The following is a 21,196-nucleotide window of genomic DNA, read 5'->3' on the forward strand; positions in this document are numbered from 1 at the left end:
CAGTAAGCCGAGATCACGTCACTGTACTCCAGCCTGGATGACAGAGCAACACTCCATCTCAAAAAAAAAAAAAAAAAAAAAGCAACAGTGGCCAAGCATGGTAGCTCATGCCTATAACCCCAGCACTTTGGGAGGTCAAAGTGGGAGGAGCACTTGAGGTCAGGAGTTGGACACCAGTTTGGACAACACAGTGAGACCCTATCTCTACAGAAAACTTCAAAATTAGCTGGTGTAGTGGTGCACACCTTTAGTTCTAGCAACTCAGGATGCTGAGATGGGAGGATCACTCAAGCCCAGGAGTTTGAGGCTGTAACATGTCATGATCACGCCACTGCACTCCCGCCTGGACAACACAGTAAGACTCTGTCTCTTAAAAAAAAAAAAAAACTGAAGAAATTTAAAAAAAAAAAAGATAAAATGGTCTTAAGTAATGCTTAGAGAGAAATCTATAGCTTTTAAATGCTTTTAGAAAAAAGGCTTAAAATCAAAGTGTAAAGCTTCCACTTTAAAAGAGCAAGTTAAATCCAAACAAGTAAAAGAAAATAAGTAGTAAAGAGCAGAAACCAATGATAGAAAACAGATTTTAAAAAATCAATGAAACAAAAAGTTGCTTCCCTGAAAAGATCAACAAAATTGACAATCACCTAAAATGATCAAGAGAGACAGAGACTGAGAGACAGAGAGAGAAAGCAAGTATTGAAAATAAAAGAGAGACTATTATTGTAGGTCCTAAAAACATAAGAGAACATTATGCACAAATTCATGGCAATAAATTAGACAACTTAGATGAGTAGACATTTTCCTTGATGTCTACTTATCAAAATGAAATAGACAAGTTTCTTTATACCCAGTCATCAAAATGAAATAGATGCATTCCTTGAAAGACACAAATTACCAACACTGACACAAGCAGAAATCAAAAATCAGAATAGCCCTATGTGACTATACTTGTAATTTAAAACCTCCACGAAGAAAACGCCAAGCACAGATGGAGTACATAATCATTAGTGAATTTTATAAAACATCTAATCAATAGTACCAACCTTACACAAACTCTTTCAGCATATAAAGGAAAAGCAAACGCTTCCCCAAAATTTTTATAGATTTATGCATTAATACCAAAACCAGAGAAGGATATTACAAGAAAATTAAAATTAATTTATATAGTATTATTCCTTATAACCACACATGCAAAAAATCTTCAATAAAATAGTAGCAGATTGAATCCAGCAACTCATAAAAAGTATAATAATCACCAAATGGGGTTTAATTCCAGGAAGGTAAGATTGATTTAACATTCAAAATCAAACAATAGGCCATGAGCAGTGGCTCATGCCCGTAATCCCAGCACTTTGGGAGGCCGAGGCGGGCAGATCACTTGAGGCCAAGAGTTTGAGACCAGCGTGGGCAACATGGTAAGACCCTGTCTCCACTAAAAATACGAAAATTACCCAGGTGTGGTGGCGTGCACCTGTAGTCCCAGCGACTCTGGAGGCTGAGGCATGAGAAACGCTTGAAACCAGGAGGCAGAGGTTGCAGTGAGCCAAGATCATGCCACTGCACTCCAGCCAAGGTAACAGAGTGAGACTCTGTCTCAAAAAAAAAAAAAAAAAAAATTAAAAAAATTTTATAAAATCAAATAATGAAATTCACTATAGTAACAGCAGCCCGAAAAAGAAAAACCATATGATCATCTCAACAAATGTCAAAAACTTATCTGACAAACTTCAACACCTGTTATCATAAAAATTATCAGCAAACTAGGAATAGAAGGAAGCTTTCTCAACCTAAGAGTCAGGATATCTAGGAAAAAATACGCAGCTAACATCATACTTAAAGATGAAAGACTAATGCATTCGCTCAAGATTCTGCGTAAAACAAGCAATCTACCAGGCTTCTCATAAAGATCTGAAGAGAAAAGTAAAACTATCTTAACTTATAGACAACAGGACTGTGTAGTTGGAAAATCCTAAGGATTCAAAATAAAATAACCCTACCAAACCCGGTAGTGAATTTACAAGGATATAGGATAGATGCAAAGACAGTTTACAAAACTTAACTCTATTTCCATATAGTAAAAACAAATGGAAAATGAAAATATTTTCTAAATATCATTTACTATAACAAAAAAACATAAAATATTTAGGCATAAATTTAACAAGAGATGCACAAAATTGCTATACTGAAAAACTGCTGAGAAATTACAGATGATCTAAACAACAGAGATAGCACATTCATGGGTTGAAAGATGTTAATATTGTTGAGTGTCAGGAAGCAGTTCTCTACATGAGTATCAGTTCTCAATATGAGTATATTGTGTTTTTACACATCTTCCCTATGTTCCTATCTTTTAAAAATGTTTGTATTGTGAACGGCCTCGGAAAATAGAGCTAGTTTCTTCTTCTTCAGCAACAAGCAGCCATGTTTATTGTGTGACACAAAAGATTTGTTTCCCTAAGCTTAAGATTTCTGTCCTATAATACAACCTGCTACAGGTGCAGATCTCACTCAGCCATCTCAGTGTTGTTCCATGTGAAATGGGGCTGAGGGAACTAGCACAAGAAAATGCTAATATTCTGGCTACTGTCATTGCTGTGAGTAATAAAGGTCCTCTGCCTCTGACCCAGGCATCTTATATCCTCTGCCAGCATCCATGAAACTATATGACAGGCTAACTTGCTACCTTTGAAGTAGTGTAAAATCTCAAATCCTAAGATGTCACTTATTCCCCCCTACTAAGTTAAAGATTCAATGCAATCCCAATCAAATTCGTAACAGGAATTTTATAGAAATGAACAAGCTGATTCTGAAATTTATGCAGAAATACTAGACACCTAGAAGACACAAAACAATTTTGAAAAAAGATCAAACTTGCAGTCACACTACTTAATTTATGACTTGCTATAAAGCTACAATAATCAAGTATTGGCATAAGGATAGAAAAATCAGTAACACAAAATAGATGTATATAAATAGACACACTTCATATGGTCAATTTTTTTTTCCCAAAGGCATCAAAGCAATTCAATAGAAAAAGAAAAATATTTTCAAAAAACTCTGCTGGGAAAACTGGATATTATATGCATGGAAAAAAAACAAATCTGGATCTATAGTAACTCATACCATAGACAAAAAGTACCTCAAAATGGATCAAGACAAACAAAAGCTAAAACTGTCAAGCTTCTAGAAGAAAACAAAGTGTCTTCACAATCTTGTAAGTAGGCAAAAATGTCTTAGACATCACAAAGAAAGCACTAACCATGAAAGAAAAAGTAATTATGACTTCTCAAAATTAAAAACTTATACTCATCAAAAGAAATGATCAATAAAATTAATAGGCAAGCTATAGACTAGCAGAATATATTCACAACACATGTATCAGACCAAAGATTTGTATCCATAATATATAGAGATAACTCTTACAAATATGTAGGAAAAAAGGCATACAACCCAATTTAAGAATGGGCAAATTACTTGAACAGACACTTCACCAAAGAAAACATACACATAAAGGACATGTAAAAGTCCCCTAATTCTTTATTCACTAGGGAAATCTAAATTAAGATCACAATGAGGAACCACTACATAACCACTAAAAAGGTTAGAAATCAAAAAATTGACAATATCAAATGTTGGTGCAAATGTAGAGCCACTAGAATTCTCACACATTGCTGGTGGAAGTGGTTGGGGGAACAGTTAAGCAACTTCTTATAAAGTTAAATATATAGCTACCCCATGACTCAGCAATTCTACTCTCACGTATTTACCTAAGAGAAATGAAAATATATGCATACAAAAATGTCTATGTAAGAACGTTCACAGCATTCTTTTGTTCATGGTAACCAAAAAATATAATCCAAACGCCCAACAAGTGAATAAATAATTAAACTGTGCTATATTCTTAGTATGGAATACCACTCAGCAGTAAAAAGGAACAAATTAGAGATACCTGCAGCATCATTAGTAAGTCTTAAAAGCATCATGCTGAATGCAAGTAGCCAAGCACAAAATGTATGATTCCATTCATACAGACTGATGCTTTAAAATACGTAAAACTAATCTATGATGAAAGAAATCAAAACAGTAGTTGTTTGGGATTGGTGTAGGAGGTAGGAACCAGAGCAAAGGATTGAAGGACTGACTGCTAAGGACCCAAGAGATCTTTCTAGGATGATAGAAATGTTGTATATCTTGTCAGGGATGTGGATTAAATAAATGTATGCATTTGTCAAAATATGAAACTGTTAAAACTTAAGATCTGTGCATTTTACTGCAGGTAAAAACATTAAAATGAAAAAATTGTATGGGCATTCTTCAACAAATAAACTGCAGAGAGAGAGAGAGAGACCACAAGCAAGGGAGAACCTGTTGACAGATTAAAAGACTAATAAATCAAATTGATCTACTGTAACATGTGGACCTTACTTGAATTCTGATTCTGTTAAAAAAAAAAAAAAAAAAAAAAAAAGGCCATTTATGACATTCAGTAAAGCTCACACCAGCACTTTGGGGGAACGAGGCAGGTGAATCACCTGAGGTCAGGAGTTCGAGACCAGCCTGCCCAATATGGTGAAAACCCGTTCTCTACTAAAAATACAAAAATTAGCCAGGTGTAGTTTTGGGCCTACAATCACAGCTACTCAGAGACTGAGGCAGGAGAATCACTTAAACCCAGGAGGTGAAGGTTGCAGTAAGCCAAAATTACACCACTGCACTCCAGCCTGGGTGACAAGAACGAAACTCCATCTCTAAATAAATAAATGGAAATGTGAACATTACCTGGATGCTTGATACTAATTCTATTGTATTGAAGCCATTTTAACCACAGTTTTACCCTCAACTCTTTTAGAAGTCCATTAAAATATATACGTTTGATTCTATCAATGTTAAACTTAACCATAGCCCCCACAACATGTTTCATTAACAAAATTTTAACAAGGGAACAAGAGTGAGTTTGGTTGATAAGAGGGTAAATGAGAAGGTATGCTGTAGGTGGCAGTTTCTCAGTCCTTGTTCAAGTGATGTCTTATAGCCCTAATCCTTATGGCCGATCTGTGTGTAGTACAGATGGCCTATAAAATATAATGAAATACTTACTTGATCTTCTATATTCTGATTTCCAATAATTCACCTATGCAAGCAAAAGCATCTAACAAAGTTTTTATCAAGTTATTTTATACAAAATTTGGTTTTTATACAAAATTAAAATATCAGAATTTGGTAAAATAAAACTTTCCATAATTTAACAATGATGTTGATGAACTGAGACTCAGAAGTTGTAAAGACAATATTTATGAAAGGGATTTATATCATAGATACAAGCATCTTTGGTAACCTCTTCAGAAAAGAAAAGAATAAATAAAAGTAAATTCCCTTATTTTCTGAGATCAAAACCTCTAGTAGCTTAAAAACAAAAAAAGTTGTCATGCTTTTAGGTCATAGGTCACCTCCATCTAGGGTTGCCAGGGCACTGAGATAAATGAACTTAATAATGGCACCTTCCAATTAGGCGAGTTTACAAACCAACCTACAAAATTGGGGAGAAAGAACATGTAGGCAGACCTGGAATCCTTAAGCAAGCTTCTCTCTTTCCACAAAAGCAGTTCAGAGATCTGTAACTATGTCCCGTAAGGCCAATCACAAAATCCTCTGGTTTTAAGAGCAGAAAATTCTTTATAACTAGGGGCTTGTATTTTTTCCTTATTCTGCTACCTGTACCTCTCGTAAGTACAACCTCTATCCATCTTTCTTGTTCTCTTACTCAGCCCTAGGCCTAGTTTAAAAAACAAAAAAAGGAACATATTAATTTTTTTCTTAATACTGAACTTCTAAGAGACCACCAATATAAGCAGCAACTCCAAACTCTTGAACAACAAAACTTTATAAACTTTCTGTATCTGTGGTAACAATTCCATCAATGAAAAGAACAAGCTATTAAAGAAATAATTATTTTTGAAAAGTAGAGGGCCACCTATGTAAAGAGACTGCTTTTTTAAAAAAATCCAGTATTTGGCAGCTATAGCTCCTACTACAGGAATACAGAGAATATTTTTTTCATTCTCAACACAATTTTTTTTTTGAAATGAAAAAGCAGGAAGACTTAGCTGTCTTTCTCAGTCAATTATCAACTGAAAAGAGAGAGCCAAATACCTGTATAATTCAGTATGTTTCAAGGAGGCTAGAATATTTATTTTTAAAAGTCTCTAGTTCACTTAATTATATGCTAATTTTTAAAAATACATGTTAATAAAAACCATGTGTTTATGGAAAAATACACAATATTAACACCGAAAGTATTTCGATTCTCCCCAAAATTAATCCATAAATGTAATGCAACCTACTAAAACTCCAACAGAGGGAGAGGGGACAAGATAAAAAAATTTTAAGATGAGGTAGAAAATTATACACACATAAGATAGCCAAGAAAAATATTTCTGGAAAAGCCATCTAGCTAGTATTTAAAAATTATAGTACAACAATCTGATACTTCTGTGTGATCTGACAGATAAATGGAAAAGCAGAGGAAATATTTCACCCATACTACAAGAATATGACAAAAATGGTACTTCAAAGTGGTTAAGAAGGATAATTCAAAACAAAAGGTATTGGAACAAATGGGAAATAATCTTGAAATATAAAATTATTTCACTACTTCACTTTCTAGAACAAACTGCAAATAAATCAAATAATTAAATGTTAAAATGAAATCATAAAACGTATAAAAGTACTCATTAGGAGTAAACATGGGGGAAAATTATGATCCTCAAGAAGGATTTTCTAAGAATTACATAAAACTCAATTACTTTTTTGACTTTTATGACTTTGAGTCATAAATGATAAACCTGACTACGTAAAAATGTCTAAACAGAAAAATATACCATATGGTCAAAATACAAATAACAAATCAATAAAAAGTTTTCAAGACATATGACAAAAGGCTAGTTACCTTACAATGCAGATTAAGTGAATCTACACACATGAGACCAAAAACCCAAAAGAATAGGCAAAAGCTGTGATTAGAAAAAAACTGACACCTAAGTCTATGAAAAATGACTCAAATGGAAATTAAAAGAACAATTTGCTAAACAATGTATTAGTTCACTAATATGTTGTGTTCGTAAAGATATAAGGGAAAAGGTACCTTAACAGGTTAGTGGGAATAAATGTTGGAACAATTCTTTGAATGATACTTGCATTAGCCACCAACATTTTAAATGCAAATATCCTTTGAACCAGTAATTCTACTTGCACAGATTTATCCTACAACATATATAATGGCATGTATTCCCAAAGAAGTGTATACAAGGGTGTTCACAGAAATATTATTTGTAAGAGAAAAAATTAAGTATCAACCTAAATAACCATCAATAAGGGACGGATTAAATAAAATACGGTACATCCCCAGAGTCCTCTGCATCTGTTTTTGTGGAAAATAAAGTGAAAAAGATATACATGTATAAATATTTTTCCACAGATTATCTCTAAACAGATACTCAAGAAACTACTAACAGAGGGTGGATCTACAGAAGACAATTTGTGGAAATCTGGGTAACACCTACAAAGAGTTACTTTTCTGTATATTCTTGTAGCACTATCGGAATTTTTAACGTATATATAAATAAATAAATGCTTTCATAAGATTTGGGATTTTTATCGTGAGAAAATACTATAGTAATTCTAGAACTATACAGAATATGAAGATCAGCATCTTACTCATTCAACAAACTGAGTGCCTATCACATCTAAGGCACTGCAATGCAGATACAATGCATACAGTCCTTTTCCTCAAGGAAAAAGGTAACAGCACCTTTCCTCAAGCAGTACACCATCTGGTGGAGAACAAAAATCAGTAACCATACCATTACCTTTTATAGAATGATATACACTATGAAGAGATAAGAACAGAATGTTATGGAAACACATGATGAAAGCAACTTAAAAATCAATGATCATTCCAAGAAACATAAAAATCAATAGCTTAAATATGAAATTATTAACTCCTCCTTTGGGGTTAAAAAGGATGATGAGGGCATTAGTCTGAGAAAATCTTAGCATCAGTAAAGCTGGGTCTCATCATTTTGCATACCTATGTACTGCACTAGCTATCCACAAAGGTCACATTCATTCAAACACTACTAACTATAGTTTTACCATTACAGTTCCCATCCCTAGTGCTGTCATCCTCAGAAGAACCTGATCCCTTTAGAAACAACAACAAAAAGTCTCAAAGAATGTACCATAAGTATAGTATATCTGCAACATTTACTTCTACTTATTTAGGGGTTCCAGGGAAGAACCAAGAAATAGCCATTCAGTTGATACTTTTATCCTGGGCTAGCAAAGTACTTTAAAAAGGAACCATTAAAGTGAGGCTTTGAATCAGCAGTTACTCAAATAAGTTGCTTAAAGGTATATTATGAAAGTAACTGGCAGGGCACAGTGGCTCACACCTGTAATCTCAGCACTTTCAAGGGTCGAGGCGGGAGAACTGCTTGAGCCCACGAGTTCAAGACCAACCTGGCCAACATAGTAAGACCCCATCTTTAAAAAAATAAAAATAAAGTTGGGAGCAGTGGCTCACACCTGTAATCCCAGCACTTTCGGAGGCCAAGGGAGGTGGGTCACCTGAGGTCAGGAGTTCAAGATCAGCCTGGCCAACATGGTGAAACCCCATCTCTACTAAGAACACAAAAATTAGCCAGGCGTGGTGGCACATGCCTGTGGTCCCAGCTACTTGGGAGGCTGCAGCAGGAGAACTGCTTGAACCTAGGAGGTGGAGGTTGCAGTGAGCCGAGATTGCGCCACTGCACTCCAGCCTGGGCTACAGAGCAAGACTACACCTCAAAAATAAAATAAAATAAAATAAAAATAAAAATAAATTTAGGTTGGGCGTCGTGGCTCACACCTGTAAACCCAGCACTTTGAGGGGACTGCTTGAGCTCAGGAGTTTGAGGCCAGCTTGGGCAACATGGCGAAACCCTGTCTCCACAAGAAATACAAAAATTACGTGCCTGTGGTCCCAGCTACTTGGGAGGTTGAGGTGGCAAGATCACTTGAGCCCAGAAAAATGAGGCTGCAGTGAGCCGAGACTGCACCACTACACTTCAGCCTAGGTGAAAGAGCAAGATCCTGTCTCCAAAATATAAATAAATGTAAATTTTAAAAATAAAATAAAATTTTTTTAAAATTTAAAAATAGCCAGCATAGGGGTGTGCACCTGTAGTCCCAGCTACTTGGGGGGCTGAAGTAGGAGGACTGCTTACGCCCAGGAGGTCAAGGCTATAGTGAGCCATAATCACGCCACTGCACTCCAGCCAGAGCGAGAGAGTAAGACTCTGTCTCAAAAACAAACACACACTTGCCAGGCATGGTTGCTCATGCCTGTAATCCCAGCATTTGGGAGGCCCAGGCAGGAGGATTGCTTCAGGCCCCAAGTTTGAGACCCACCTGGACAAAAGTGAGACCATCATTTTTTGGTTTTTAGATTTTTTTTTTTTTTTTTTTTTTTTTTTTGAGACGGAGTCTCGCTCTGTCACCCAGGCTGGAGTGCAGTGGCCGGATCTCAGCTTACTGCAAGCTCCGCCTCCCGGGTTTACGCCATTCTCCTGCCTCAGCCTCCCAAGTAGCTGGGACGACAGGCGCCCGCCACCTCGCCCGGCTAGTTTTTTCTATTTTTTAGTAGAGACGGGGTTTCACCAAGATAGCCAGGATCGTCTCGACCTCCTGACCTCGTGATCCGCCCGTCTCGGCCCCCCAAAGTGCTGGGATTACAGGCTTGAGCCACCGCGCCCGGCCGGTTTTTAGATTTTTTAAAAGAAAGTAACTACACATAAAACAAAGCCAATTAATGGACATTAGGTAGCATGCTCCTTTTCAGAAATGTTTTTGTAATATGGCAAATCCTTTAAGTTTACAATAACATAGCACTAAAATAGCATGTTTTCTAAACACTATTCCGTGTAGTTATTTATCAGTGGTTCCACGTATATCCATTACTTCATTTTAAAAAGGACTTGAGAGTTTGCAAATTACAAAAAAAAAAAAAACACACACACACACAAATTTGACACTGAGGTGCTGAGGAACCAATCTGAAACATAATTCACCATATCCATAGGGAGGATACTACTTATTCCCAACTTTTAAAAATAAGGAATGGTTTAACCAGAAATTATTCAGAATGACAAAAATGAAAGTGGGGAATGGACGGGCATGACTTTCTTGTCTTTAGAAGCATCTACTTACTTCCTGGGAACTTGGACTTTATATTAAGAACTGATACCTAATATTTAAACCATATGTCACACAATCTCTTAAAATTTCTAATACATGCTCCTATGCCAATAGAAATGATCATATAATAAATGGCTTTACAATACTAAAAACTAGTAATTTTTAAGCCCCAACCCATAATCTATATTTATGAGCAATATTCAATTTTACACAAATTTTCATGGCAATTAAATTTTGGCAGTCTCTGAAGCTGATTTAATAAGCACTAATATTCTTTTCTTTGTTTTTACATTCATGGTTTCCAAGTCCTATCAATTCGTCTTTCATACAGCCTTTTTGTAACCTAACTATACAAACAGATTCACAGCCAATTAAAGAAAGCGTGCTTCTTATACTCTTATATTCCTCCCTTCTATTCTATTCCATTTTCACTGAATGAACAAATAATGAACTAGTTCAGGCCCTACTCATCTCTCTCAGAACTACTGTAATAGCTTTCTAAATAATTCATCTCTTTTTCCTTCCCACCTATCTTAAATATTGTCACCAATTTTCTAACACCGCTTTCCCAGTGCCTCCGCTCGGTTCAAATAACCTTCAATGGCTGTCTTCCCAAAGCCTAAAGCTCTAATTCAAGAGGGGGTGAAAAATAACAACTTTAGAAACAACAATTAATAAAAACATTTTTGGTTTCATAATATAAATTACCAAAAGCAAGGGCAACTGGATAGCAGAGCATGGATTAAAGTGGAATGATAAAATCCAAATTCCTTAATTTTGCATTCTGTATCCAGATCTATGTATTTTCAGTCTCAATTAACCTTGGTTTAGAACATGTCCAGAAACCAGCCTGAAGTCACCCTTAATTATGTTTCAACTGCTCTCAAATCAATTTCTAGCCAGAGTTTTCTGTGCATATCCTCAAAGCCTAACTTAACCAACCACTAAGCCAAGTATTTTTCCATGAAAAATGGCCCTGAAGTGAAAGGTTTTAGTCTCACATCAGTTACTGCATTGCGATGGAGATGTGCTGACAACAGCAAACAGTAAAATTACAACTTATTAACAGATGAAAATCAGGGATTACTCATAAATAATGTAAACAGCAATGTTAAACAGACAAGTGTCAGTGATCTAGAAACCCTCTCTTCCAGGTAGGCTAGTCTATGCTTCTAACCCTGCTCTGCACATTTCTCACCTTTATCTCACACATCAGTCCTCTCAGTAGCCCTGAATCTTCCAAACTTATCTTAGTTCCAAAATCACAGTATAATTATTTAATAACCATATATATATATTTTTTAATGCTAAACATTTTTACCATCGCCTGTTAGAGACCCCCAGTGATCTGGGTGGGTGAGGCCACCTCTCCACTCTCCCACTAGTTTTTCTCACTAGTCTTACACTAGATTCTCCGACACAAAGAGCTCATTTCTGCCTCAGGGGTTTGCCCTGAAGTTGCTTGGAAATTTTTTATCTCTGCAGCTCAAATCTCACCTTCTAAGCCTTTCTTAGTGTTTATGGGGGCTTAAAAAGCCCCCATAAATCTCCATCATTCTCTATGCCATTATCCTGTTTATTTTCCTCATACCACGGCTATTCTGGGTTCTTTACGTGCTTATTATCTGTACTCTCCCAAGGGTGAGAACATGTGTCTTGCTTATTGCTATACCCTCAAAGCTCAGAATAGAGCCTGTCTCTTGGTAGGTAATCAATAATCGGTTGAATTAATGAACAAACTCTTGAATGCATTAAGAAATCCAGACATATTGAAAATGGTTAACTATCCACGACCATAATCACAATGCTCTTACACTTACTAATAGAACTTAAGTTTCCCAATAGGTATCATCAATATGGAATTAGGGAACTCTGAACAGGCAATATTCTTTCCCCTTTGCCTTCCAACCTCAGCATTCCAACACACAAGATTCCAAGAGAGTGCTGTCACCCCCTGAATCCCTAATGTTCAAAGACAGAACTCTTTTCTTTGTTCCCATACCAATACAAGATGAGTATGCTTTTGTCAATCATTAAACTTCCTGTGGCCAGGTGCAGTGGCTCACGCCTGTAATCCCAACACTTTGGGAGGCTGAGGCCGGCGGATCACTGGAGGTCAGGAGTTCAAGACCAGCCTGGCCAACATGCTGAAATCCCATCTCTACTAAAAATACAAAAATTAGCTGGGCGTGGTGGCAGGCACCTGTAATCCCAGCTACTCGGAAGGCTGAGGCAGGAGAATCACTTGACTCTGGGAGGTGGAGGTTGCAGTGAGCCGAGATTGTGTCACTGCACTCCAGCCTGGGCAACAAGAGGGAGACTATCTCAAAAAAAAAAAAAAGAAAAAAAAAATTCTGTTTAAAAACTTATTTTATATTTTTCCTCTCTTGCCTCAGTTTCCCTCAAGTATGTCTTTTTCATAAAGAAAAAGATTGTTACTCCTCATCTTCTAAGACCTTTAATATGGCAATTAGTGTTTTGAGTAGTATGGGGGTGAGGAGTATATCAACATCAAAATATTATTCAAAAGCATCACAATTGGCTTATTTTTCCCCATTGTGGAGAAGTGAATTGAGAAAAAAAAAAAAATCAGACTGATTTTCTTTTAAGAAATAATCCACCTCTAACATCCTACAAGGCTATGAAGATTTCCAAGCAGGCAGTTACACTACTTGATTCTTGACCTTTTATACCTAAAGGTCCTACTGCTAGTGGGACACACTTTCCGTCCCCGAAGTAGCAAGTACTTATGAATGCATCTAATTTATTATGCATTCTCAATCTCTAACAAACGTGATTTTTTTCCCTTCCAAAATAATTTCCCAAGATGAAAACAGCAATAAAACAATGGGCCTAATAATAATATACAATCAGGGACTTAGGTGAAAGAAAGAACTTGAAAACTATTTTACAGACCATACATACAGTCATGCCTCACTGAACAGTGGGAACAGGATCTGAGAAATGTATTGTTAGGCAATTCTGTCGTTGTGCAAACATCAGTGTACTTACACAAACCTAGATGGTAGAGCCTACTATACACCTAGGCTATATGGTATAATAAATTGCTTCTAGGCTACTAACCTATACAGAATGTTACTGTAGGCAACTGTAACACTATGGTATTTGTGTAGTGCTTATCTAAACATACCTAAAATACACTGTACAAAGGATTAAAAGATGGCACACGTGTACAGGGCATTGGCCATGAATAGAGCTTGCAAGCCTAGAAGCTGCTCTGGATGTTAGTAGCGAGTGAATGTGAAGGCCTAGGACACTACCATGCACTACTGTACAACTTACACTCTACGGTTAAGCTACACTAAATTTATCTTTAGATATATTTCTTCAACAATAAATTAACCTTAGCTTACTGTAACTTTTCTATTTTATAAACTTTTTGGCTCTTATTGTAATAACGTTTAACTTAAAACACAAACACCTTTTATAGCTATAAAAAAAAATTTTATATCCTTATTCTATAAGCTTTTTTCTACTTTTTTTTTTTTTAACGTTACAAACTTAAGATACAAACACATTACCCTAGGCCTACACAAGGTCAGGATCAAGACGTCGCTAGTCCGCAGGAATTTTTCAGCTCCATTATAACCTTTCGGGGCCATTATAACCTTTCGGGGCCACCGTTGCATATACGTCTGTCCTTGACCTAAACGTCGTTATGCGGCACGTGACTGTATTTTGATTCTGTAACCTAAAACATATCACTTCTGAAAAACTGTATTTCTAACCAATATATATGAAAATGTCTGTCTCAAAACACTTCTCTATGTCTCATGGTAAATCTGCCACGAGTTCAATTAGCCAATTCCTGGCAAGGAATCCACAGGTTTTCCCTTCTTTAGGAATGTCAACCATTTTGCCTTTTATTTTTTTCTTTAAGATTCAATTATGATGCACTAAGAGGCTGGGCCAAGTCCACACTAACATCAATTCCTCCGACCCTGCAGCTGAAACCCTGGCAGAACTACGCCCCCTCGGAATACAATGCCCAGATCCTCTCTCCCTGGCTCGGTTTAGCTGGTGGGGAGCAGTCCACATCACACCCCGGTGAGCTGGGCGGTGGCAGGACTTTACCAGAACTCTCTCCTTCCCGTTTCTCCACGCACCACACCACTGGAGGCGCTCTCCCTTCACTGCGGTTGGGTCAATGTGGACGTTTTCCACTCGGCCAGCTCCCCACAAGCACAGGAGGGGGAGGGGAAGCGCAAAGGGGCCACCCACGCCAGGCAGGAGGTGAGAAGGGAGCCCAGGGCCGAATGCAGGCCAACAGACCTGCAGCAGAACTGCACCTTTTCCAAAGGAGCAACCCAGATGAGTAGACAAAAGCACCTCCTAAAAAGGTCTGGGTGCCAAGGCCTTTCCTTCCTTACTTCGAAGCCCAACCAACCCAATAAATCCACAACCCTGGTTCCCGGGTACACACCCGGCTCCTACTACGGGTGGGTGCCTAACTTCCGAGAATCGGTAAGCTGGGCACCACAGAGGGTAGAAGTGGGAGCCGGGTGCGGTGCACGTGTTCCCCGAAACGAAGACGGACAATAAGAACAAGCCCGGCCTCCAAGGGCCGCCCCACCCTTCTCCCCGCGCCTCCAACCAGGAGGGGCGCCATCGCCCCGAAGTCTGCAGACAAAGCCCCCTCGGGGCGGACAGGATGGCCCAGCCCAAAGCATCTGGGGCTGCACACAAAAGAGGGAGGGGCGCGAGGGGCGGCGCAAAGCGAGAGGGCGCGGCACTCACCCACGGAGCCCGAGGAGCCCCTGCGCTTGGGCGCGGCCGGGGTGGAGGGGGACGCGGCGGGAGCCGGGGCGGGCGGGGTCCACGCGGGCTCGGCCTGGGGGCTCACGCTGGCTGGGGGAGGAGGGGGAGGCCGGGCCGGAGGCTCGTCGTCCTCAAGGAGCTTGGAGGGCGAGACTGCGGCAGCAGACAGCGGGGATGGCGCGGGCACCGTCGACGACACCGGGCTCGGGTCCCAAGACGGCTGCCGCTCCGGGGCGGCGGGGGGCGCGGCCGGCAGGGGTCCCCGGGGCGCCGGAGGCACGAAGTCATTTCCGAAGTCCATCAGGGGGGCGCCGGCGGCAGAGGCGGTGGGCACCGGGGCCGCGGACAGCCCGGCGGCGGGCTTCCTCTCCAGCACCTCCAGCTCCTCCAGGTCTTCGTCCTCGTCCTCTTCTTCCTCCTCCTCTTCTTCCTCCTCGTCCTCGGGCTCCCTCACGAACTGGTACTTGAACGCCGGCTGCGGCCGGGGTGGGCTGTCCGAGGACGAGACCAGAGGCGACTGGTCCAGGTCTTCCATGGCTGGCGGGTGGAGATGATGCTGCAGCTGCTGCTGCCGCCGCCGGAGCCGCGTCTCAGAGCCGCCGGCGTTTGTGGGGGTTGGGGAGGACTGAGAGGGGCTGGGCCGAGCGAGCCGAGGGACCTACTGTGGTGACGGCTCCCGGAACAATGAGACTGCTCCTCCTGCCTCCGCGCCGGTGATGCGCCACCCGCCCTGTCCCCAGTTGCCGCCGCCGCCGCCCAGACGAGCTAGGAGAGAGGCCAGCGGACTCTCCGCCCAGTTTGGCGTGACTCACCCTACCCGGGGGAGGGCAGGGACTGGCGCGGGAGGGAGAGAGCCAATCGGCTACAGGATAGAGAAGATAGGCGTCCAGCCAGGCCAACGGAAAGGGAAGGAGATGAAAGTGGGTGGGGATTACGGCACTTCCTCTCTCTTACCGGCGGGGATTGCGTTCAATGGGCGGTGCTGGGAGCTGGGAGCTCCACCCCCACTTTGGGTAACTGTGAGTTGGGGTGGGGTCTTGGCCTTGCCGGCAGCTGGGGGTCCGTCTGTCGTAGAGCACTGGGAGAGGGGGCGGGCTGCTGGCTAGGAGGGGTCGGCGCGGTTCCTGGCGCGCCACCGGAAGGGCGTTATCCTGGGGGACTGGGAGTGGAAACTTTCCTCCCGGGAAAGGAAGAAACCCGACTGGAGAAAGGTATTAACGGGACTGTGAAGTGGGCCCTAAGGATTTTTAAAGATTCTTGAAATAAAATATTATTTTTTCACTTAATGTTCCAAACCACATCACTACTACTACCACCCTCAAATAAGAAAAAACTTGTTTTTTTGACAGACTCATTCAGTCTAAACCGCAGCCCCTGGAATTGGTAGGCAAAACAGCTGTGCTGAATTAACTGGGGATCTGAGGCCGACCATTTGAAAGTCTGCTCTTCTTCCAAAGCGAGTTTGGGGCCCTGCCTGATGCTGGACTCTTACATGGTAGGAGAGTGAGTCACCCAAAGAGAGAGGCGGCGGGAGACCGGAAAGTGGAAATACAAAGATGCCTTGGAAAGCTAATTTGGTTCACGTTACATTTCAGTCACCTTAGGTTCATGAGTCAACATTTCGGATGATTCAGGCCCTCTGGGAGTCAGGAAGCCCCATACTCATTGGTTTGATACGCAGGAATAAGCATGATACCCATTCCACTTTTTCTGAGGCTGGAGAGTTTAAAGAAAGTAATTGCAGAACATGTAAGAATCAGGATCTTTCTGATTTACCTTTCAAAAATATTCACTGCATGCCTACTCTAGAGGCCCTGGAGAGAAAAGGATAACCCGCTTTCAAGTTGCTCAACGTCTAAATCTGTGCTGTACCTGACAGGTATTGGCTACTTAGTCACTGGCTACTTGTGGCTACTGATTGGACACTCAGAATGTATGTAGCTAGGCTGAAATTAGATGTGCTGTGTCAAATGCGCACTGGATTTCAAGAATTAGTACCCCCCAAATGTAAAATATCTCAGCTTTCGTATTGACTTAATGTTGAAATTGATATTTTGGATATATTGGGATAAGTATAATATTAAATTAATTTTACTTGTTCTTTTTAAAGCAGCTTCTAGAGTATTTTAAATACTGGCTCACATTATATTTCTTTTGGACAGTGCTAGTCTAGATTAATAATTAAGAAATTTTGATTGCCATGGGGAATCACTGGTTATTTAAGCAAATTCTTAGCTCCAACTAATTTATATTACTGTGGCTTAATTTGGGTATTAAAAAAGAAAAGTAGGAGTTGGAGGGAGGGTTAAATAGGTGGAACACAGAAGATTTTGGGGGCAGTGAAACTGTTCTGTATTATCCTGTATTGGTAGATACATAACATTATGCATTTGACAAAACCCATAGGACTATACAACAGAAAGAGTGAACCCTAATGTAGACTATTGACTTTAGTTAATGATATGTCAATATCAGTTCATCAGTTGTAACAAATGTACCACCTCAATGCAATATGTTAATAATAGAGGAAACTGGTTAGGGGGCAGGAGTGGGAGTGTATGGGAACTCTGCACTTCCTGTTCACTTTTTCTGTAAACCTAAAACTGCTCTAAGAAATAAAGTCTGTGAACCTTTAAAAAAGGAAAAGAATAAAGATTTCCTGGCAATGTTACTTGATTGGGTTAATTATCAACAAGATATTCAAGACCTATCACATCAATTCCACAGATAACTGGCTTTATTTGTACAAAACGTTTGTGACTTGCTTTGAGCTTGGTTTTATTTTTTGGAGGGGTTGGGAAGAATAGGAAGAGAGATGTATTGATGTAGAATTTTGGGGCGGGAGGTTAAAGCCAAATGAATTTAAACAAAACAAATGTCTACAATGATGACTACAAGAGACATATTTGAAGTCTTTGTCAAATATTTATCAAAAATTATCAAAAATTTGCCTGATTTTCAACCAATTGCATACACATACAAAAATATACTAACAATATTTTATGATACGACCTTTTCTATTGTCACAGTTTAGCTATCAGCAGTTCAGTCTTCCCCTTATGCTTTTCCCACTATGAGTGTTCCGATAATCCTTAGTGATAGGTTTCACAGGGCTTTTCTATAGGTCTAATATAAATAAGACTTACGTTATTTGTAAGTTGTTTATATGATAGTTCTACATTCATATATCGCTGTACCTACTACTACTAAAATAGTCTCAAGGGAATATCTTTAACCAAAGTTTCACAAAAGAATAATTGTAGCCGGGCGCGGTGGCTCAAGCCTGTAATCCCAGCACTTTGGGAGGCCGAGACGGGCGGATCACGAGGTCAGCAGATCGAGACCATCCTGGCTAACACGGTGAAACCCCGTCTCTACTAAAAATACAAAAAGCTAGCCGGGCGAGGTGGCGGGCGCCTGTAGTCCCAGCTACTCCGGAGGCTGAGGCAGGAGAATGGCGTAAACCCGGGAGGCGGAGCTTGCAGTGAGCTGAGATCCGGCCACTGCAGTCCAACCCGGGCTACAGAGCAAGACTCCGTCTCAAAAAAAAAAAAAAAAAAAAAAAAAAGAATAATTGTAAATAGTAGATTTACAATTTTAATAGGAAATAACAGTTAATATTGATGCAATAATATAAGCACTATCTGGTGCAGAGTAAAAATAAATTTTATTAATCTCAGTGATTTCTAAAAAAATAAGTATTTGATTGACAGATGAGTAAAGAGTTTGCCCAGCGTTCATAGAATGATCAACAAAGCAAAAAGAAAGGAGGCTGTTGCTGCTCTACCACAATTAAAAGTAAAGCTAGTGATACGTTATTGTAACTAGATGTGAATATCACTCTCACTAACAGAATTCTGGTGGACATTTGAACCAGTTAAAGGAAAAATGCACATTCTAGGTATTAATAATAGTTTTAAAATAATTGTTCAATGATTTATATTTGAAAATAGCTTATCGGCCGGGCACGGTGACTCATGCCTATAATCCCAGCACTTTGGGTGGCTGAGGTGGGTAGATCTCTTGAGGTCAGGAGTTTGAGACCAGCCTGGCCAACATGGTGAAACCCCATCTCTACTAAAAATACCAAATTAGCCGTGCATGGTGGTGCACACCTATAACCGCAGCTACTTGGGAGGCTTAGGCAGGAGAATTGCTTGAACCTGGGAGGCAGAGGTTGCAGTGAGCCAAGATCGTGCCGTTGCACTCCAGCCTGGGTGACAAGAGCAAAACTCCATCTCAAAAAAAAGAAAAGAAAATACCTTTTCAGAAGTAGAAGATTAAAGTTTTCAGATACCACTGGTTAGTAGCTGTTCTCTCTGAGAACACTACAAGAGAGCCAGCCTGGTAGAATCATAGAATCTCAGGGTTGAGAAAACTTTGGGAGGTCAGCTTGACCAATCTCCCTTCCATTATCAGGGTCTCGCTTATAAGCAAGAGCTAAATAACGTGTACATATGGACATAGAGTTTGGAACGATAGTGGAGACTCAGAAGATGGGGGAAGGAGAGGGGATGATGAGAAATTCCTTCTTGGTACAATGCACATTATTAGGTGATAGATACACTAAAAGGGTGACCACTATGCAATCAATACATGCAACAAAATTACACTTGTACCCATAAATTTATACAAATAAAAAATTTAAATAGTTAAAAAGAAATTCTTAAGAGTACCAAAATGATGTTTCAGTCTCTTTTAAATAGAAAGATTGAATGTAATTCAGTGGTGCTCTTCAACACAGGCCAGTCATTTTCAGTAGGTGAAAATCTGTGGTTGACTGCTGTTGAAACAGGTAGTATGTCTGTAATCCACCTCTCATCTTTCTTCTCTTGCTGAACCATCCCTTTTGTGCTTTCACTTTATACTTTTTCATAAGATAAATATTTGTTGGGTATACAGTCTGCACCAGGCCCTGCTCAAGACTTTGAAGAATACAGCACTAAGCCAAACAGACACAAATGTGCTTGCATGTTTTCAGTAAGAGACCTATTAGTTGGAGAAATCACCCATTCCATTTCTGTAGTATTATTTGCAGAATGCTAAATTGACACCTAAGCTGGTATTTGTAGAACAAGTTAATCGTACTTGCATTATGTATGCCCCTCAAAAGAGTTAAAAGGCGCAGGATGGGTATCTTGCCTACATGTAGCAGGATGTGAACTCCAGATGAGAGGTGGATTGTAGAGAAACCTGTTTCAAGAGCAGTCAACCACAGCTTTTTCACCTCTGAAAATGACTTGCCTGTGTTCAGGAGCACCACTGAATGACATTTGACCTTTCTATGTAAAAAAGACTGAAATATCATTTTGGCACCGTTAAGTGAAAAATTAACAGCATGCTAAGTTGTTGTCCCTGTCATTTTGCTGGGATGTTAGATTTTATGAAATGTACCGTTGTGTGAAATGCACCATTTTGTGAAATGCAGTTCATGGTTCTATTCAACATCTTAACCTATATTAAATCCATTCTGTAATAAGAATAGAAATATAAATATAGGATCAACTTCTTTCAGTCATGCTAGTGAAGCATTGACAGTTAGTGTTAGACCTAAAATAAAAATGTTAAGTCCTAAAAAGAAATCACATAATAAGCAAGTGGAAGTCATAATTAAAATTGAACCAAATCTTTCTCCTTTAACTGTTTTCAGTCCTCTGCATTATTAGAAATTAGGCTATTTGAATATGCATTGTTTCCCTGGAGAAATTTATTTTAATCTAGCCAAAAAATTATTTCAGGTCCAAGAAAGTTAATTTTGATCTAGCAGTACAAAACCAAGCAGAAGACATCCTATGCTGTCTTAGACAAATAAAAATGTGTCCTCATATGAAAAATGCAGACAAGAGTCCACAAAATTTAACAACTCATTCTAATATATAACTTATTATTTTTAATACCTAAAGGTTGAAGTGTAAGTTCTGTTATTTCATCTTCAATGTAGATAGATAGAAACCAAGTGGTCACTGTCTTTAAATATCATTCATTGATTCACCTAAAACCTACTGACCATCTAGGCTCTGGTGATAAATAATAGATAAAACACATTTCCTAATGTCAAAGAATGTATAGTCTAGTTTACATAAGAATGTATACATGTGTATATATATATGTATATGATACAGATTTATATATCTATATATACATATATGTGTGTATGTGTGCGTGTGTGTGTATATATATCTGT

At 39.4% G+C, this 21,196-nt stretch overlaps 1 protein-coding gene across 2 annotated transcripts in view; it reads right to left on the bottom strand.

Annotated features, from left to right (window-relative positions):
* Window positions 1-15,802, bottom strand: part of RTN4 (reticulon 4) — a 79,635-nt gene extending 63,833 nt beyond the window's left edge. The window contains exon 1 of one of the 2 annotated variants that reach the window (XM_007970619.3): window positions 14,992-15,802. In XM_007970619.3, coding sequence (XP_007968810.3) covers window positions 14,992-15,547 — 556 coding nt within the window. In that variant the 5' untranslated portion in view covers window positions 15,548-15,802. The remainder of the gene's footprint in view (window positions 1-14,991) is intronic. The other variant, XM_007970622.3, reaches the window with a different exon arrangement.
* Window positions 15,803-21,196: the final 5,394 nt, after the last annotated feature.

Source organism: Chlorocebus sabaeus, chromosome 14 (assembly GCF_047675955.1).
Source record: "Chlorocebus sabaeus isolate Y175 chromosome 14, mChlSab1.0.hap1, whole genome shotgun sequence".
Classification (NCBI taxonomy): Eukaryota; Metazoa; Chordata; class Mammalia; order Primates; family Cercopithecidae; genus Chlorocebus; species Chlorocebus sabaeus.